Source organism: Watersipora subatra, chromosome 10 (genome assembly GCF_963576615.1).
Source record: "Watersipora subatra chromosome 10, tzWatSuba1.1, whole genome shotgun sequence".
NCBI classification, from domain to species: Eukaryota; Metazoa; Bryozoa; class Gymnolaemata; order Cheilostomatida; family Watersiporidae; genus Watersipora; species Watersipora subatra.
The window spans coordinates 19646712-19666995 of record NC_088717.1 but is presented as its reverse complement, the minus strand read 5'-3'; the positions used below and the strand labels follow the sequence as shown (position 1 = coordinate 19666995).

The 20284-nt window shown below is 36.0% G+C and overlaps 3 protein-coding genes across 7 annotated transcripts in view; 2 read left to right on the top strand and 1 right to left on the bottom strand.

The window, feature by feature from the left end:
- Positions 1-16: 16 nt before the first annotated feature.
- Positions 17-10024, top strand: LOC137407305 (zinc finger Y-chromosomal protein 2-like). Of its 2 annotated transcripts, none has more exons than XM_068093917.1 (6): positions 17-45; positions 4218-4347; positions 4931-5097; positions 5882-6038; positions 6805-6851; positions 8534-10024. In XM_068093917.1, exons 2-6 carry the CDS (start codon positions 4233-4235, stop codon positions 9785-9787), a joined length of 1740 nt encoding a protein of 579 aa, XP_067950018.1. In that variant the 5' UTR covers positions 17-45; positions 4218-4232; the 3' UTR covers positions 9788-10024. The 2 variants fall into 2 exon arrangements, with proteins under 2 accessions (XP_067950018.1, XP_067950017.1); XM_068093916.1 differs by lacking the exon at positions 17-45 and adding an exon at positions 114-266.
- Positions 10025-10144: 120 nt separating this feature from the next.
- LOC137407304 (zinc finger protein 142-like) lies at positions 10145-19738 on the top strand. Of its 2 annotated transcripts, none has more exons than XM_068093915.1 (6): positions 10145-10477; positions 14011-14156; positions 17309-17475; positions 17734-17920; positions 18103-18218; positions 18388-19738. In XM_068093915.1, the coding sequence occupies exons 2-6, from the start codon at positions 14018-14020 to the stop codon at positions 19582-19584; spliced, it is 1806 nt and encodes a 601-aa protein (XP_067950016.1). In that variant the 5' UTR covers positions 10145-10477; positions 14011-14017; the 3' UTR covers positions 19585-19738. The 2 variants fall into 2 exon arrangements, with proteins under 2 accessions (XP_067950016.1, XP_067950015.1); XM_068093914.1 differs by having other exon boundaries at positions 10145-10659.
- LOC137407303 (A-to-I RNA editing regulator adr-1-like) overlaps positions 19707-20284 on the bottom strand; it is a 49897-nt gene continuing 49319 nt past the window's right edge. For all 3 annotated transcript variants that reach the window (XM_068093910.1, XM_068093911.1, XM_068093912.1), the window contains one exon: positions 19707-20041. In XM_068093910.1, the coding sequence (XP_067950011.1) occupies positions 19877-20041 (165 nt within the window). In that variant the 3' untranslated portion in view covers positions 19707-19876. The remainder of the gene's footprint in view (positions 20042-20284) is intronic.

Below are 20284 nucleotides of genomic sequence, written 5' to 3'. Positions count from 1 at the left end.
CGACCTGAACTTTTCATAGACATCCATTTTGGACCTGCTGTAGCGGTAAGAGTTTTGAGATTTCGTTTGATGTAATTGGAGGGAAGCTCAACACGCCCAATGTGTATCAGTGATGAAAAACAGGGCAACACATCAAAAAGTTGTTGCTACACGATTTTTGTAATAATGCTCAAGTAAACGCTTATATTGGAAGAGCAAGCATTCTTCGATACAAGAATGTGAAGGAATATACCTAGAAATTTAGAACTGTAAAGCCATGTTTCCGGGTAATTGGTGTATAAAACATCAAATTTCAAAAGACAGCTTTTTGTTCTTTTGTGCTCATTTTCCAGTGGGCATAATTTAGCGTCATTGAAGTGCTTGTCAGCTTGATGTAATTAGTCTAGTTTATATTCAAAACAATTGGAAGCGATCCAGAAGCGCTTTCGGAAGATCTTTTGGTCAATTAATTATTGGCAACTACTACGAGATTTCAAAAAATCTCATTAAATTTGTAATGCAGAAATGTTTAATATTACGTATGTAAGTGTTATGTAAGTGAGTGTTACATGGCTAAAAATTGTGTTGATGTCACCGGGTTTGTTAAGTCTGCACAGCTAGTGGGTGTGAAACTGTTAGACTTATACTGTTATTATGTAGGCCTACTCAATAACAAAAGCCACAAAATAAATCAACGTACAACAAAAGATAGAAATTTCTCCTCAGTCTATTGTCATTCAATCATTCTATTATTTGCAGTTTTGTCTACTATTTGCCATACTCCACCCAGCAGTGATGCTTCATTTGATGTTGAAATAATGTTGTCATGTCCATGCAGTAAAGTTTATTGTCAGATCTAAATAGTATATTTCACTGGTTGTGTACCAATGGTGCATAGGATAGTATTGCCCACGTATAAATAGATGACTATATAAATAGGCAAATCCGTTTCCGGCGTTTGCTACGCATAGCAAATGAGTTAGGTTATGCTGATCAGGGTTGGCTCGGTTTAAACCAATGGTTTAATCCAGCCGAAAAACCCGGTTTTTTCGGTTGTTTCATTATTTTTTTGTGAAAAACATAATATTTTAAGCTCCTAGTGGTTCATGTGCGGTAGAAATGCAATTATATGTAATTATCAGCTGTGGAAGTTTATTTAGGACACGGTAGTTTAGTGATGGCAGAGCTCAAGTTGAAAACTACATGAAATCCTAGCACATTAATGAATTTCATTTTCAATTGGTTTTATCAAGTGATATGATGATCTCTTTACTGATGAAATATAAAAACCATGTGAAATATGTTTATCCAATCATCATCTCTAATAATGGATGAATACTTTCTCAAGTCGGGCCAGTGAAAAAGGATTACTTATAATTAGAAATTAAAACATTAAATCCTTTTGGGCAAAAGCTTTAAGTTTGCAAACTAATATTTCATTTATTGGGCACAAACCAAACTAGTTGGATTGTTAGGATTCAGTTTATCAAGTTTTTTTGTGTTTTAAAAGTTAAAGTTGTGCCTCAAATTTCCAACATGCCTCGCAAACAGGATCCCGTTTGGCAGTTTTTTGCCTGAACTGCAAAAGGCAAAGGTTTTAAGGCAAAATGTAATAGGTGTGCTGTCGTAACGCGAGGTCACACAGATAGGCTTAAAGCTCACAAAGCAAACTTTCAAGCTGAAAACACCAATTTAAACAGTGATGCTAGTATTCGGGTGATAGAAGTTGAGTCATCTGCCATTGCTCCAAAAACTAGCAATGCATCTGCATTATGCTCTGCTCTACGCTATCACACGACTAATCACTTGGATTAAAATTCCTACTTGTACATAGACCTGTATGTAAAATATTCACTTTATGTGATAAGATTTCTGCTCTGTATTTCATCGATCATGTTTGATTAAAGACTCCTTCTGAAATTTCCACATGTTTTCTCTCTTTTTTCCCATAACACCTCCCACAGTACCATCTTTAACAGATGATTCCACATATGTATGTCCAATACTCAATCATGCAGCTATATTAAGTGATGTTAATTAGACTTAAAATTGCAAAAAGCCTTGGTAAAATTATAAAAACCGGTTTAAACCATAAAAACTGGTTTTTTCATAAAAACCTTGATTTTTTCAACTCTGATGCTGATGGTATTTAATTTGCTCTAATTCTTTTTCTAACGCTCACTCCCTTTAATTTTGTTGCTCTCTTACTTCAGTGCTCAGAAAATTAGACACAGTTGATTATGTGTATCATTTGCTAGTCTTCTTGACCTGTGAATGACCAATCACCATGCTTTCATAAATTCAGCTACTATGTTATTGCAGACCTTTGGCTACACTATATTAGCAGTTTTATTTGGTATTACTATATTAGGTATTTGTGTGTTACAAGAAATTTTACGTGTCTTATTTATTATTCTCTTTGTATTCAGGCTTCCTTGCCAAGCTCCTGTTTCAGCCTGTACCAATAAATGATGGTTGCTACATCACATATCTCTTGATCAAAGTTCTACCTTTCCTAATTATCAGTGTAGATTTTTAGCCAACTTCTGCTTATATATGAGCAATCCTTATTGTGGTAAATAACAGTCATATTTTACTAAATGTATTCCTCAAAGTGCCACCGCAAGTAAACTAAATAGCAGTATACAAAATAAAAAAAATTGTTAAATGGTCTAATTAATATAATAATGTTGGAGCTGAAAGCATAAAATATGTAAAAAGCAAACTTGGAGGTTGATATGAGTATTGGTCAAAAAGTGGTCAAGTATGAACTCAAACTGCTTAATTTTTTAGTTTGTCAATCTTCTTAACAACTTGGCAATTTGCCTAACTGACTGTTAGGTTGTGGCTGTTATTACATACAGCAGCACCTCAGTGTTTTACTCAGACAAGACAAATCTTTTGAGCCACTTTTTCTTCCGCAAACCCTTTTGTTTTAGGAGTGCATTACTGGTTAGTGTTGCATATTGATTGACTTTACGTTAGGATGGTTTAAGAAAAGATCTGTGATACATACTTGCGTTTGTTTCTAAAATGTTTTGTGTTATTTTGACTGCTGTTTGAGTTTTTTTGTGGTTTGCCTTCTGTTTTTTGCTATTTATTTTTTTGTAAAAAAAAAAGCGATACAGGTGTGTGAATAGAGGCGGTTGTTAGCCATTTTATATAAGCCAAAATTTGATTGAATGTACATGTTATCTTAGAATACTTACATAAATTGGCATGCAGTACACTTAAACTTTTAACGTTTAATCGGGCAATAAAATATAATATATATTTATTATATAATATATATAATAAAATATTAGGGCTTTTATCGAAAGAAGAGAGTTCAAAAAACTGTTGATATGAACTTGCTTAGTTATAATTTTACCAATTACTGGTGGCACTAAGTACTGAAGGCAAGTAATTGAATATTTTTATGGTGCATAATATTTTGTGTCAATGATGTACCACAAAAAAATTTGTAGTGTATCATGTAAGTTATCATCATACATGACATGAACAACTCAGATTTTGTTTAAGTTTACATTCAAAGTAGGACAATGTCAGTTTCTAGCAATTCAAGTTTTGTCTTTCTTGTAAGATGACATACAGTTTTGCAGATAGTGCTGGTGTAAATAAATCTTTTTACTTACATCCTTAAAACATATATTCTGAGTAAAACAAAACTAAGACAATACAACACCCACCTCCTCTAACCGCCATCTTCTCACTCCTGGCGGTTTTTCCTCATTTAGACGGCCAAGGCGAAAAGTAAGCAAACAAACCATTCATAGTTTTTATTCATTATTTCTGGGCTTTTTCTTCTTTGCATTCGTACTTTTTCTATTTATTATGTAGTATAATTCTGACATGCGCAGAGTTTTAGTCACAGGTTTTAACCATGACATGTATTCATAATTTATACAAATATAATGTCCAACTTTTGAGTGCTCTTAGAGGTTAGAACAGATTTATCGTATATAATAAAACCCGTTTCTATTTACAAAATTTTATACCTACGAAATGTATTCCAGAATGATTTAATTTCATAAGTAGAGGCTCCACTATACTACTTAGCTGCAGTTGATGACGAGTTCCACTAAAACTAATAAAATTATGCATATTTTTCTCGCATGCTATATCCGATGAGTATTGACTTTGTGAATTAAGATTGGTGTCCAGATGTTGTCTGTAGTACACCATCCGTGCTCCTACTATAAATAGACATCAAAGACTTTAATTCCTACTTGTTGCAGATCGAATAGTTGACCATGGAAGATTTGGTCGACCCATTTGTGGAAGAGAGGTTGGCTCCTGAGCACTTGGCACTTCTTTTTCCCGCTACGTTTTATCAGAACGATGAGTCTTTGGCGCTCCATCTCACAGGTGAACAGCTGTGTTGTTTTTTGTCTTAGTGTGCATTCTTGTCATGCACATGGCCATGCTCTTTGGAACTGTTCATAAACATATTTGGTCAACAGTAATGTTGAACAGATGTTACCAACAGTGGAAGGAGTCTCTTGTTGTGACAGCTGCAATAGACTTTGTATATAGCCTATCATTGGGCGAGGGTTTTTGTTTTTTGTGATGATAAGGAAAGGATCTAGCGCAACGCTTCTGTCAACGCTTTATCATTTTTTGACCAAAAAGAGGTAAATGTCTAAAGATATACGTACATGTATGTGGCTTTAGCTTTTGGCTAGCGTTCACCCATCGGGTGGACAATAACACAATTGTGTGTGAAATATTACAAAGGTTTGGACACACTGGATTGATTTTCCATAACATAATACACTAAACTCCATGAGGCTTTGTCTGTACTAAAACCAGTTGGTCATGGCTCCTTGATTCCGTTTGTACCATACTTAAAGTATTATGTGTAAATGGAAAATTATTTTGCTGGTTAACTGAATTTTTTGCGTCCCATCGCTATGTAGAACCTTATTGAATAAAGGAGTGTTCTTTGCAGAGTCGTGTCTGGTCGAGTCAACGACATGGGATGGAGACTGTGCCATTGGAGAGACAGCCTTTTGGCTCAAAGTCCTCAGCACCCCCCAAACTGAGTACTTGCGGCAGCAAAAGCGACTCTTCAAATTGAATGTAGCCAAAGCGCATCGGCAGTTCACTCTAAGAGAGGTATTTTTAGCCTTTCTTTAATGATAAACTTGGACAAAATATTTGTTGATTCTATCATTTTTCATAGTATTTTCTTATCATTTGCAAAAGTTTTTGATGTGTGATGTGATCTGACTGCCAGGATGTTTCAATATTAAAATCAACAAAACTTGATTGTCGTTAAAATGCTCACATCAAGGGGAAAGTGCGATTATGATGCCTATAGTTGTAAAGGCACCGACAGAATGAAGACACGTAACGCTATAACTTGACCGCTATAGCCATTATCAACTATAGCAATGATAACAATTAGCGACATCATTTCGCAAGTACCTATTTATCTTTTAAGCATTTTAACTGTGATCAAGTTTTTTCGATTTTAATTTTGAAACATCCTGGCAATCTACCTCAAACATCAAAAACAATCGATAATGATAGAAAAATACTGACACTTTCTGATCAAATCTACTAAAATTTTGTGTAAGTTTTTTTAATGGCAGACTATGAGAACATTTAAATTTTGAACTAAAAAGAGTCATACACTAATCAAGTATGAATGAAAGCAAATCTTGGAATAGGAGAGCAAACATTTGACGGCAAGATAAACAAGCTGCATAAGAAATGATAATTTTTTATGCAGCTAGTTTATCTTGTCGTCAAATTATCATTGTTATCATCATCTTGTTCTTATCATTTTGTTATCATCTTCGGAATCTTCTAGAAATTTGTGTAAGTTCATCTTTAGGTTTGAATTCTTTGCCTAAAAAGTTTGTGTCGTCTATTTTAATATTAATCTTCATTACAGGCGAAAGCGCGGCTTCCTGTTGTAAATGCATTGCCATCGAGTGTTGTTGAAGCCACTGCATCGGACATAAGTGAGAAGAAAAAGCCTGTACCGAGACCAAACTTCTATGAAAAAACAACGCCAGGTTCCGTCACTATTTTTCTTGACAAAAGCAAAGGTTAGCATTTGTACCTTGAAGACCATTAGCCTGTTTAACCTTGTTGTTGTTGCTGAACTATGAACCAGCAGTACAGACGTCCTGATGGAGCTTGATCATGAGTCTGTACATGATAGGTTAATTCTTTTGAAAAACTATGTTTAAAAACCGTTTTAATCAGTAACTAGTCAAATCATATCACTTTATCAAACCTACTCAAAAAGCTATGAAAACTATGTCAGGGCAGAGAAACAAACACAAACATATAAAACAAGACAAATAGAATCGCATAAGGAAAAACTTATCATTCATGAAAAGAATGTCAGAAACTATCAGATGCTATGAGGTGCATCGAGCATACACATAAACTCTCTCCAAAAAGGTTTATCAGATGCTATGAGGTGATCGTATACCTCGCTGATGCATTGCATGATTACACAGATGTAATCTCTAGAGAGATTTATAGATTTAATGGTTGGAAATTCCACCATTATTTGGTATTCATCATGTTGTTTATCTCTTTGACTTGATGAAGCGAGTTGTGTGTTGGTTTGTAATTCTTTTAAAACATTGTGTATCAAGTTACGCTAGGTAATAAGACTGAGGAATGTCGAAATGAGCGGAGGATGAAGACAACCATTCAATTCTGTGAACCAAATGTAACATTCTAGGACTGAGGTTTGCTGACAAACAGCAGTTATAGCCTTCTGATACCGCCATTTCTTCTCACTTTCATTACCAGCTGTTGAAACTATTGTCTACAAGGTTGGCATTTGTGGTGTTGTAGAAGGTGCTACCGATGCCGCAGCCAATCCCACCGGCGTTGCAGTCAATGTAAGTAATGATACAGGTGTCCCTGTGGTTCCTTTTGTCGACCGGCTCACGAACCGTTATTAATTATCTTATTTGTGTTAAACATTCATGTGATTTTAGCACAACTGTCCAACTTTGATTCGAGATCACCTCTGCATACTTATTTTTCAATATGCAGCACAAAAATTTCAGGAAAGATTTGTTTTAACAAGTGAAGTATTTTCTATATATGACCTCTGAAGTTTCTTGAACTTTTATAGTTGCGCAAGTAGAATTAAAGACACCGGTAAAAACTAATACATAAAAATATAGAAAATAAATTACTTTAAACTATATAATATCAGCAATGTCATGTATATCTATAACTCACTCTAATACTCAATCCAAGCATTATCAAGTCTCTACTTCCTGTTAGTGTGTCTAAGCGTTGTCAAGTCTCTACTTTCTGTTAGTGTGTCTAAACATTGTCAAGTCTCTACTTCCTGTTAGTGTGTCTAAGCGTCGTCAAGTGTCTACTTCCTGTTAGTGTGTCTAAGCGTCGTCAAGTCCCTACTTCCTGTTAGTGTGTCTAAGCATTGTCAAGTCTCTACTTCCTGTTAGTGCCTTTAGGGGAGCAATTGAAACTTCTCTTTATTTATCATGTTTATCATTGTTTTCTTTGGCTTTGTAACAAACTAATAAAACATGATGTATTCTAATGTGAATGTTTGCTCCAACGTACAACAGTTTATACATTGCAGACATCAGAATGGATTAAATTTTTGTGTCGAGATTTGGCAAAGATATGCGGATGGGTTATTAAAAGAGTCGTAACTTAATTTACACTTTTACGGAACAGTGATTACCATTGCAAGTGGTAGCCTATTTGAGGGACTATGCTATACAAATAAATATATTTATTATCATTAGAAATGCTAGTTTCATGAAAAATAACAAAGAAAAAGCAATATATACGCTGTGCAGAGTGAATTATAGTAAAATATAAAATGTCCAAAACTGTCTGTACTGACTAAATTGATTTTCATCAATTGAGTCAGTACAGTTCTGTTTCATGCTTCTGCACTCTTCAGGTGACTGGCGGTAAAAAATCAACCAGTCACCTAAAGTGCAGAACCGCGAAACTGAACTGTACCGACTCCAAAAAAGAACATAAAACCAAAAGAAGTACAGTTAACCTATTGCAACGCTAGTAATTTATAATACTAAACACTTTCAGAGCGTGGAGTGCACTTAGCAGTGGGATGACCACTTATTTATCTATATATATTTCTCAAAGTTGGTGTTTGTATTCGTCGTTTTGATTGTCCAGCTATAGCTATTATTAGAATAGCGTAGCTGGACAACGCTTATGCAATGTCATGGGCCTACCGACATTAGAAGCTTACCATATTAACTAGCTTAGTGAAATTTTCTATTAGCAATGTGCCGGGCCACATGGCAATAGCCTGCCACTTGCTGGAGAGTTGCCTGCCAGTTGCCAGCATATGGCAGACAACTTTCATTACTTCTCATTCTCATTCTAAGTTGATTTTTAATACCAATTTCCATTGGCAATGTGCCAGGCTAATAGCAAGTGGTAGGCAACTCTCATCACTTCTCATTGTTTATAAGCTGATTTTAAATACTTGGGCAACGCCGGGAGGCACAGCTAGTTGTGTATATACGCTGTTGACACCCTTAGTACTAATCTGTTTCTTGTTTAGCAAGATGAGCAGAAAAATCTAGATGCCTCCTCAAGCTTCTCGACAGGATTCGGCCTTAATTCATACAAATGCAAGCTGTGCGACTTTGCCACAGACACCCGTGAGCGTCTCAACGTTCATCAGAAGAACAACCACGCTGCTGAACGACCATATGGATGTGAATACTGCGATTACACGTCACGCTACCCTTGGAACATTAAAACTCACGTCGACAATGTCCATTTGAAGACGAAACGGTTCAAGTGTGAACACTGCGATTTCTACTCACCGCAGGCTTGCTTGCTCAAACGCCATGTTAACCGTGTTCACACCAATGCCAAGGACGTTAGATGTCCCTACTGCGACTACCGGGCTAATCACAAGGATGTGCTCAAACGTCATGTGCACATGAAGCACACAGGCGAGTTTGATCATAAGTGTCCTTACTGCCCGTATGGCCGAGATGCAAAGTATGAAGTCGAAGATCATATTAACGCTGTTCACCTTAAGAAGGTCGTCTATCAATGCTCCGAGTGCAGTTTTCAGACTTACCGAAAGATAACTCTTCGCAGTCATCATAAAGATCATGAATCGAAACCAATGTTGAATTGTCCGGATTGTTCTATGAAAAGCATTTATCCATCGACAATGGCGAAGCATATCCGAGAGGAGCATCCTAATACTCCGATGCCACCTGACCTTAAGGATGCTCGCAGGAAGATTGAACAGAAGCATATAGTCGGAGGGGACATAGACTATACCCCCATCCTTATGTGCAAGTGCAAGCTTTGTGATTTTGTGTGCGAGCGCATATCTAAACTAAGAGCTCACGTGAGACGAGTGCATGCCGATGGCTCGCGAAACAAGTGTCCCGTATGCAAAGCTGGTTTTGCCAACAAGCGTAATTTAAAGAATCATGTGATGAAACAGCATCCGGGAATCCCTATGCCTGACCCGTCTGTCACAACCCCCAGCGCAGCTACTGGTGAGGATGACGCAACGGTTGCTATGGATTCCACCGTTGAAGAGCTGATTGCTCCTTCAGATGATACCAGAAATCCGTCGAATGCCGGCGATTCAAAAGTTGGTGTGATTGAAAGCTTTATTGAAGGTGCCTCGACTGTTACCGTTTCTGCTATGGCAGATGCTTCGGGTGATCCAGTTGCCTCTGAAATCGACCAAGTTGTATCTGTTCCAACAACTATGACACAAAATGAGACGGTTTTGTATTTATCAGATATAGCTAATCTTGAAGCCAGTGTACAGGACCCTTAAGTCAAATATCAAGCATTTGTCATCCGCGTACAGTTTATACAAACTAATACTAGGTTTTTCATATTAATGACTGCTACTATATCATAGTGTACATGCTATCTATTTTGTGAACTTTGGGCTCTTCACAGTTAATATCAAACTGTGAATAGTCCTGCATTGATTTGATTTGCTACCCAATTTTGTGTGTCTACTATTGGTTTTGAAATAGTATAGGATAAAATTACATAACTCTTGTAATGGTGTATTGGTTCTCCACACAGATTGGTTTGTTGGAAATGACAGAGTTATCAGATCTAGGCTTGGATATTTTTTGCTATTCATACTTTGATTATTCACTGCATGAATTACTTGAGTTGTCAAAAAGAAAATTCTATGTTAGCAGTGAATATAAGGTTAGAGATTAGTTCGTACGAACCGAGCTTTTAGCTCGTAAAATCACTGCTTGACGTTACCGTTATCATCTTGAGAGTTGTTTGCACATTACCATATTGAAAGCGTAATCGATGAGCTTTTCATGTTTTTCAAAAGCTAATAACTCGGACTATAACAGGTTGACAAATCTGTAGATATTTCTCTATTTGTTTACCTGCTAAGTTTAACTTTACAAATTTCTCTGCAATCTTTAGTAGCAATCATAAATTTCCGTTGACCGCTTCTCCAATAAAACTCCTTAAATCTGCAACTTTCCAGGTAGGAGATCATTGATTCACAATCTCCACCTTCTCTTGCTGTAATCCTGTCAGTAAACGTGCAGCTCATCGTGAAGTGATCATTGTGAATCATTTCTAGATCGTTTCTGTGTGCTAATGGATTTTTATATAATGAAGAATATGGTATTATTGATAGAACAGAGGGAACCGACCCGAAGACGTGTAAATATGCAACTACATAAATACAGTAACTTATGTTAATGGTCATTTATCCTAAATGTTGCTGGGTTTCAAGTCGACCCCATAAATTGAGATAAATGACATGGTGTTCGACCAAATAGAAATGCAATTTTGTACTGATATTGTATCGAAATGGTAGCTACTCGAATTGCTCATCTAAACGGTAATAAATTTCATGTCACCGTATTGATAGTTCATCATTTGCTATAGATCTACATTTACACCATTTCTCATATAATTATTATTATTATATATTATTGTTCACTTATTCTCAATATAGTTTATAGCTGGTACGCTGTTATCTATTTTAATGGATTGATGGCATAGTTTTTAAACGCCTTGTATGATGGTGGCTATGCTTATGCTTGATTTATGCTTTTAGTTCGACACAACCTGTCTTGATTTTGCAGAGGTTGTATACTCGTTGTCATAAAAGTTGATTTGTTTTCAAAGCCGGTTTCGGTAATAAAAAGCGAATTTTATCGTCGACAAGATTCGTTATGTTCTTGTTCCATCTCCTCAATACATCTGCAAGGTTTTCTTTTCTACTATATTTTATGCTGCTTTCATTTTTTATTGTTTTTGCGATGCATATTAACGCAACAAAACATTGCTAAAAATCTTTCGCTTGATTTTTCTTAAAATTACGCTCATATTCACAAAATAGCGTCTCATGTATGTTCAAGAACAGTATTCTTATTTAACACTGTTTAAAATGCAAGCCATTCTTGCTTAAGGTAGAAGTCTGGGCTTGAAGATAGAATGTTTACCTTCCATTGAAATGAGAAAAAATTTGCTGTGGAGATGGAGCAAAAGCATCGCTTTTTATCTAACAGCAGCTTTAAAAGTACATTTATTGTGATCAAACAATGTAATGTGTGCTTCTTACAGCGTCATTCGTCTGGTAGGCACATAGAACAGTGCTAGGTATTTGCAGAAGGCAAAAATATGTACTTTTGTTACATCTCCTGCTGCTGAAGCCAGTTTTCAGGCTGAATTGCCATTTATTTTGACTTATCATAAGTCGCTAACCTCTTGTGAGCTTGTAGAATGCTGGAAAATATTTATGCTAGCCTCATGTCTGCGAAGCTATCTCTAAATATATGCTGAAAGGTTAATAATAGGATGCTATATCATTACTGTTGTTCACAAGCGTATACTCTTACTTAAAGGTTGACTTGCAACAAAATTCACATTACAGTTATTTGGTATCAAAAAATTTACGATGTTTTACTCTGTTGTGTTGTAGATGCCAAATATGTGGAAATGTGATTACAAGCTCTTAAAAGCTCAAAAATGAAAAGCCGCTGTAGATTGGAATCTGTTTATTTATTTGACGTAGTCATTACAGTTTGGTTATTGCCTTGTCACGTGATGTTCTCACGTGAATTGAAAGGCCAATAAAAAGCTCAATATGTAACTTATCGTAGCACTAGTTAATGACAAATACTTAGGGTTTTACCGAAGACCCCTATCAATTATAGATGCTCACTACTTTACAGTTGTGTTTCGGTTTGATCGAATCAGCAAGTCGTAATCTGATCATGTGACCCAATACTTCGCAAATAATTTTTGCAGCACTTTTCGATTATCACAGGTGACCAACAGGCTCGTCATGATTATCAGACAATAATATGTACTCCTTCGAGGCAGGGTTAAAAAATTGTATGAATTTTTACGGTAAGTTATAAGATATCACTGCTAAAAGTAACAGCATTACAATGACGATAAAATAGACACGTAAAAACATTAGACATTGTTTTATTGAATGCGTGAAGTATACTTATGAAAATATTTTGACGAATGAGGTTGCCTGAAAGAGTAAACAGAAACCATCTACCACAACTATTTCACATTTGAGCCATTTTGGAAAGAGAATCCAAACTACGGTGGTCTCGTGTGGCTGCGATTAACTGTTCGTTTTTTAGCTTTTAAGAGCTTGTAATCACATTTCCACATATTTTGCACCTACAACACAACAGAGTAAGACATGGTGAATCTTTTGATATCAAATAATTGTAATGTGAATTTTGTTGCAAGTCAACCTTTAACAGTCTGCTGCCATAAGATATTGTCTGCTATTCACATATACTATACCTACAACAGCTTGTTCTCCCTTGTGACTGGCTTGCACATCTTTGCTTTTTGAACACACTGGAGGGTCCATTTAATTCGTGTGGCAAGCTCCTACCACATTACTTCAAGTTAGCCAGCTCTACCTGCCATACAAATCCAAGTAGTTCATTCACACATTAAACTTTTTGCTGATAAACGCGTCATTCCTGCATTTTACATTCAAGAGATTTAGCCTTGCTCTTGTCATAGATTAGTTTACTTTTATCATTGGTCATTGACTTTGTCAGAACAAAGATTCATTAGCAAATCAGTGGTGACTGAATTTTTGATCTGTCAAGTTATCTAAATGTAAATCCCATTTTATGCTCTCAGAAGATGCACAGCAAATGCCATTCACTACTGTGTTTTAGGAATATTTTACAAGCTAAATGTGTAGCTAACAATACGCAACATGAATTTTCAAAATTACCCCCATGTCAAGGCTACGAAGTAGAATGTATCAAGAGTAGCCTATCATTACTCATACTTACTGTTTTATGTTGATAGATTTTTAATTGAAGAATGTTTTACTTTGTCAGAAAGAATTTGTGAAATCACAAGCATATTTTAGTCCATCTAACCTAGCTTGAGCAAGCATAGATATTTTTGGTGAATTCCTAGAGTGATGCGACTGTTGGTAGCAGTAAATCTATCACAGCCAAGCTTCAACGTAGAAAGATTATCCGTTCTGATATTTGAGTTGTATGTTAAAACTTGAATGCTAAAGCAATTATTTTGATGAGAATACATTGTCTTTTGTTTAATTTATTTTGCATCTCAAAAACATTACCATGAGTGCCTCAAAGTTATTACATATAGCATATAAATACGTTATATAGATTCTATAAACGAAGTGCCAAAAATCAACTTATAAGTAAAAATGTAAATAAAATAGTAACCAATAGAGGTAAGTTTTTATTGTCTCTTCATGTCAAAGACGTAAAGTGACAACAAAGTGAAGTGTTGCTTTGGTGATACGGAAGTTTAATTAATTATGTTTTTCATAGAACAAAATTTTAAGTATTTCATTTTTGTGTTATTGGATTATTTGTGTGATCTCTGAAATATCTCAGTTTACATGCAAGTTTTAAAAAGATGAACACAATTTACACAACCCAAATTTTAAAATTTGATCTTCAACTATGAAATCATTTTTTCTTGATAAAAATCCGGACATAAATTTATAGATAATGCATGTATTTGAACTGTTTATTTCAGGACCAGAATGGAGGTAGCGGTGGTTGAAGTAGAAGCTGAAAAGTTGAATCCGTATGCTGTTGAAAAACTCAGTCCACATCATTTGGAGTTGTTATTCCCTGCAATTTTTTACAAATCTGATGAAGATTTGTCTTTGCATTTATCACGTGAGTAAGCTGGTACACTGTCATTTAGTAATAAAAGTTGAAGCACAAGCTTTGCGACTACAGTGGTTTAAAGTATGATCAAATATTAATAAAATAATAAATAAGCTAACAAAAGTGGATGTCGACCTGATTTTTTACACAAATGTAAACTCATAAAATCAAGGCTCCTAACCAGTTGTTCAAGTTGTTTTTTTAAATACAGACTTTCCCACATTAATTATCGATTATTCGTGTAGTCTCCAATAGTCATAAAACCATTTCGTGCTTTACCCTCCAACATGAAAATGGTGGGGTGATCAGCATTTCTAACATTTAATTTACTGTGAATTTACAAAACATCGCCACTTTGTTGCAGCGGTTAGTAAAAAAATATTTGTATTATTAACACTCTGAAATTTGATGGACAAAAGGTTAGAATTGTTTGTCTCAATTTAGTTAATTCTTCAGACCTTTTCTGATATATATATTCTGATAATATATAGTCCCATTTTTCCAAGTCCCATCACAATCACTAATTGTAATGGGACTTGGAAGAATAGTTTTACAACCCAATTTTTTATATTGATTTGCTAAATGCGAATTTTGTTGTCTTATGCTTGAGCAGTGGTTTTATTGTGGACTGAACATTAAATTTTAACTCCTAGAAATGATTCTTTGAAAGGTTTCATTACTAGGATTTCACATGGAGTAGAACATCTTAAAGGACACTTTAATATGCAAATCAAGTCTCGACGGTTTCATACATTATTTTACTATTATGTGCATTCTTTAATATGTGAGCAGGATATGTACTCTTTCGCTAAACATGTATATAATAATGAACACTAATGACATGATTAACCTATTTAATCAAAAGTTTTCTTTGGCTGTCAATGAGTTAGCATCTCTTAAAACTAGAAAAGTCAAGTCAGAATCTTTACCTATCTGGCTTGACAAAGAGGTCTAGCAAAATATAAAGTTGAGAGAAAAACTGAGAAAACTGCAAAGATTGGACTGCTTACAAAAAGCAGCGCAATTTTGTCACAAATCTCATTAAAAGAAAAAACTTGTTAAACAGTCAAAGCTTGGTGATATGCGTAAGCATTGGCAAGCTTTGAATGTGGAAGATAAGAAACCTCAAAGCTGTGACACTTGTTTGTCAGCTTCAGAACTTAACTCACATTTTGTGTCTATTGCAAGTAAACTTTGAAGTTCAATTTTACCGTCATCTAATCCTTATTTGTCTTGTCAAAACACTGAGTTGAAGACCACATTTAATGAGTTTCCAAAATTTATTCCTCATGATATTGTAACATATCAGTAACATACCCAATTCCAAAGCATCAGGCATAGAAAATATTTCGTAAAAATGATAAAAGCATCTCTTCCATTCATTGTACCTATTATCACTGATATGTTTAACAGAATATTGATTGATGGCTATTTTCCTTCAGCATGGAAGCATGCACGAGTTACTCCATTGTTTAAAGGAGGAGATAATAGCAGCCCATCAAATTTCCACCCCATTTCAGTACTCCCTATTTTATCTAAAGTTTTTGAAAAACACTTGAATATTCACATCTACTCTCATTTGTCCAAAAATGATATTTTACATCCGTATCAGTGTGGTTTCAGAAAAAATCATTCATGCACTGATGCTGTTCATAAACTAATCTCAGACTGTTTGGATCTAAAAACCAGAGGTGAAAAGATTTGCTTAATGTTTTTGGATTTCAGCAAAGCTTTTGATTTTGTCAATCACAAAATATTATATCATAAACTGGAACTTGCTGGTTTTAAAAATAAATCGTTGCAAATACTTTCAACAATCCTATTTTCACAAAAGTCGCCATAAGGTTGTCATGAATGACAAGGAATCATTGACACAAGAAATAGATGCTGGTGTTACAAAGGGGTCATTTATTGCTCCAGTATTATTTTTAATATATATAATCTTCTTATGCTTATTCCAATAGGCTTTGCGTACGCCGATGATACTGTTTTTGTAAGTTATCACGAAGATGTGCAACTTCTTGATGCGAACTACAATCTCATCGTGCAAATTATCAACGACTGGTGTACATCAAATCATATGGCAATCAATTTACAAAAATCACACTTTCTTCTTTAAAATACTGATGAAAACTGTCGAAGCAACTTTACTCTTAAGTTTAACAGTCAATCCATCCCTTGTAGACATGAGACAAAATTGTTAGGATTTGTTTTGACCGACTCTCTTGGAGTAATCATGTCTACACTATTTGCAGTAAGGTCACGAAGTCATTGACTCTGCTCCAGTTTTGCAGGCCATACATGAACTCAAAATCTGCTAAATTGCATTTTATTATCAATTTTATATTTTGCCATATATATTATTTATGGTGTCCACATTTATTATAATCTAGCTCCAAGATATGTCACTAAGGATTTATTTTTGTTGCAAAAAAGACCATCTCGACTCATTGCAAATCTATCTCATATTCCTGCATATATTATTCCAACGAATGATCTTTCCAAATCTTTCCGTCTTCTTACTCTGCCTATGCTAAATGTTTATTTTTACTTCAATTCAACGTTTCAAGATTTTTCATGGTTTGTGTCCTCGTTTTTTACATGACAGTTACAGGTTCTCAACTCATTTCAACTTAGGTAATATTCATGAACAAGTTGCAAACAATCACTAACAATCATTTTGAAAATACCATTGCCAGCTGCTTTAACAATCTTCCACTTAATATCCGTTGTCTTAGCAGAGAAAGGCATTTTAAACACTATTTGTCAGACTATTTATTCAGTTTTAATGGCTAACTGTTGCTTTTTTCCTTTTTTTGTTTTACTATTGTTGTATGGCCTAATTTGAAAAACATAATAAAGTAAAGCCAATAAATGTCAGTAATGCCAATAAAGTACTATATATATATATATATAATAGAGCCTCTAGGCGAATTATGTGTTGCACCAAGATTAAATGGACCTTTTTGCTGCTTTTTTTTCAACAACTGGGTAACCTCAGAAAACTAATTTCTCTATTTTCCACCCGCAGGGTGCCACTCTATTTTTGCGCTATATACATATTGGTTACAATATACGCTTTTGAGTCATTTGTGACATTTCTAGTACATGTAATGTGTTACTTCCAAATAGTTCATGTTCTATTTGTGTTGCTCCTCCAGAATCGTGTCTGATAGAGACACTAGCTTGGGATGGAGATATGGCCATTGGTGAGACAGCTTTCTGGCTCAAGGTCTTGAGTACACCACAGAGTGAGTTTCTTAAGCAACAGAAGAAACTTTTCAAACTGGCCATCGCCGAACGCTGTAAAGATATTTCTAACACTTATGTGAGTTGTTCATCACTTTCTCCTACCCTTCAGCTGTTAAATCTCTCCGAGTCAAACATCATTTTCCAGCTTGTAGCTCTTTTACTTGTAAGCAGACCAACAAACTTCACTGTGCCAATGTTTTTCTATGGCATCCTTAGATATGGTTATCTGTAACGGAAATTACTGATGTCTGGTAATGTTATGGCCATGTTGACTATCCCACATGGATCACAGCTCAGAAACCGTTGGTTATATTTGTTTCTTTGTCATTTTTAGACTAGCCCTGCCTTTGGCATGGCTCCAGAAGTGATAACGTTTGATATGAAAACTCAGCAGCTTCAGAGAGAACAGCCCAAGCCCCAGCCCATCCCTGAAAAGAAACCACAGCCCCAGTTGAAACCTGTCATCCGAGTGACGACAGCTGAGAATGGCACCCAGGTTGGAGTACTGACAACAGTACAAGGTAAACACTTAGTTTTCGTAAATATAGTTTTTGATATTTTTGAAAAATCATTCTGCTTTGTAATTACAAAAGCTTAAACCATAGATTAGATTATGTATGACAAACCAAAATTGCTGATCATGTTTTAATCATGTAAAATGTTGCTAAGATTTTCATTTCAAATTAAAATTGTCCTGTTTTAGAACGGGTGGATACTACTACAAATGCTGTCGTTACCGATCAGATGATTACTGACAATGAGTGGGAGATGATTGAAAAACATTTGAACAATGGGGTGTCTGACCCAGTGACTCCACAGGTATGTTAGGAATTTTAAAAACTTCATAAACATTTTTCTTTCTATCCGTTTCTACTAGATAAGCAGCTATAGATCTGGTCTATTTATCAAGTCTGGTTTATCTGGTGGTCAGTTGTATAGCTGAGTTTTTCATTCTGTGATTATAAGTGGTTATTGGACTGATTTACAGACATCAGGCGAGGATTTAACAAGTGCCACGCCAGGATTCGGTATCAAGACTTACAAATGTCGACATTGTGATTTTGCTTCGGACAATCGGGCAGGTTTGAACCGTCACCAAAAGCTTAACCACGCGGATGAGCTGCCATTTAGCTGTGATCGATGTGATTACACATCAAAATATGCATGGAGTATCAAGACACACATCGACAGTGTTCATCTCAAGAGCAAGCGTTTCAAATGTCCTCTATGTGATTACGCAACATCTCAAGCCTGTTTCCTCAAACGACACACACTTCGTCGGCACAATCCTGAAAAGGGGGCATACAAGTGTGCCTATTGTGATTATTCAGCGCATCACCCCAACAGCCTGCAGCGGCATGTCAATCGTCAACATACCCAGAATTTCGCTCACAAATGTCCATATTGTGACTATGGACGGGACTGCAAGTATTTGGTGGAGGATCATATCAATGATCAGCACCTGAAGAAGGTTGTCTACCAATGCTCCGAGTGCAGCTTTAATACCTATAAGCAGCGGGCACTGAAGAGCCATCACAAGACGCATGAAAACAGGAGTGTAATGCAATGCTCAGAGTGTGAATACAAATCTGTTAGCGTGTCAGGTTTGACCAAGCATATGAAACAGGAACACCCAGATGTTGATGCCAAGGCTACTGTTGCCGGAACTAAAGGGAAGAAGAGCATAGCCAACGTTGTTCAACGAGACGGGGATGAGTACACTGCAGTTGTGATGGGCAAATGCAAGTATTGCGACTACGCCAATGAGAATCTTATCAAGCTAAAGGCACATGTCCGGCGCTACCACAAACGTGGTGCTGCCCAATGCCCCTATTGTCAATTCTCTGCGTCAACTAAAGCATACCTTTCAAAACACATTGCTAACAAGCACGCTGCACTAGCCAAGCCTTCAACCGCTATTTCAACAACAGTGGAGGCTCTCATGCCTCAGCCAGCAACATCTGAGGATTCTGTTACTTCTTCAATGGTTGTTACTGAAGCTATACATATGGGAGGCGAGTTGATGGAACAGTCGACAGAGAGCATACCAACTGAAAATATACCATCAGGAGCCTTGCCACCTGAAAACCTGCCAACTGTGACTGTTGATTCAGGGTTAACAACAGTTTCTATTATGGAGGATGAAAGTGGAAGTATACTTGTCATACAAGGGACAGCTGAGTGAACTACGGCTGCATACATTATTTATACACACTTTTTTTGTTAAATTGAGCATTTTGGTTGTGAATAAACTATGATATATATTTATTTATTTGTGGTATACCTACAATGGAACAGTTCAGAGTGTTTGACATAAGAAATAAAGATTTATTAATCTATACAGCGGCATTCCCCTCAGAGATGAAAACAGTGTCATCAATAACATCTAATTGGCTGCCTGCCTCCCGTTCTTCTTGCGGTAATAAGAACCATGTAGGACAACTCCTGAATTCACCTTGCTGAAGGCAGCAGCAAAACTAACTGAGGTCACCAGCTTCTTGATTTTTGCCTTCTACCAGCGGAGGGTTTACAGCAGGGCTCGGGTCAGCTTGATAAATGAACATGTCCTGCTCAGCGGGTTTGCTGACCCACTTGCCGAGGCCTTTCGTGTGCAGTGCTGCATAAAGTCTTTTCTTTAGGCTCTGCAAGGATTTGGTATGTACTTGATTAGTGAGCAAGCAACAAATACATAACAAGACAATAAGATAAGATAATAAGAAAATTTCAATCCATCAGTTACAATGCTAAACTATTCTCAAGATCAAAGAGTAAAACCATGTACGACTATAGCTAGGGCAATTGTTTACTAACAACGCGTATGACTAAGTAGGGCAATAGTTTAGTGACTACAGTAGGCTATTGTTTAGTGACAATGCATGACTACA

What these genes read in the sequence shown, in the direction of transcription:
- LOC137407305 (XM_068093917.1), top strand. Translation starts at nt 4,233, where the DNA reads ATGGAAGATTTGGTCGACCCATTTGTGGAAGAGAGGTTGGCTCCTGAG. An exon ending in TTTGGCGCTCCATCTCACAG is followed by an intron (nt 4,348 to 4,930) that starts GTGAACAGCTGT and finishes TGTTCTTTGCAG; the next exon opens with AGTCGTGTCTGGTCGAGTCA. An exon ending in TTTTCTTGACAAAAGCAAAG is followed by an intron (nt 6,039 to 6,804) that starts GTTAGCATTTGT and finishes GTGGTGTTGTAG; the next exon opens with AAGGTGCTACCGATGCCGCA.
- LOC137407304 (XM_068093915.1), top strand. Translation starts at nt 14,018, where the DNA reads ATGGAGGTAGCGGTGGTTGAAGTAGAAGCTGAAAAGTTGAATCCGTAT. An exon ending in TTTGTCTTTGCATTTATCAC is followed by an intron (nt 14,157 to 17,308) that starts GTGAGTAAGCTG and finishes TTGCTCCTCCAG; the next exon opens with AATCGTGTCTGATAGAGACA. An exon ending in CTGACCCAGTGACTCCACAG is followed by an intron (nt 18,219 to 18,387) that starts GTATGTTAGGAA and finishes ACTGATTTACAG; the next exon opens with ACATCAGGCGAGGATTTAAC.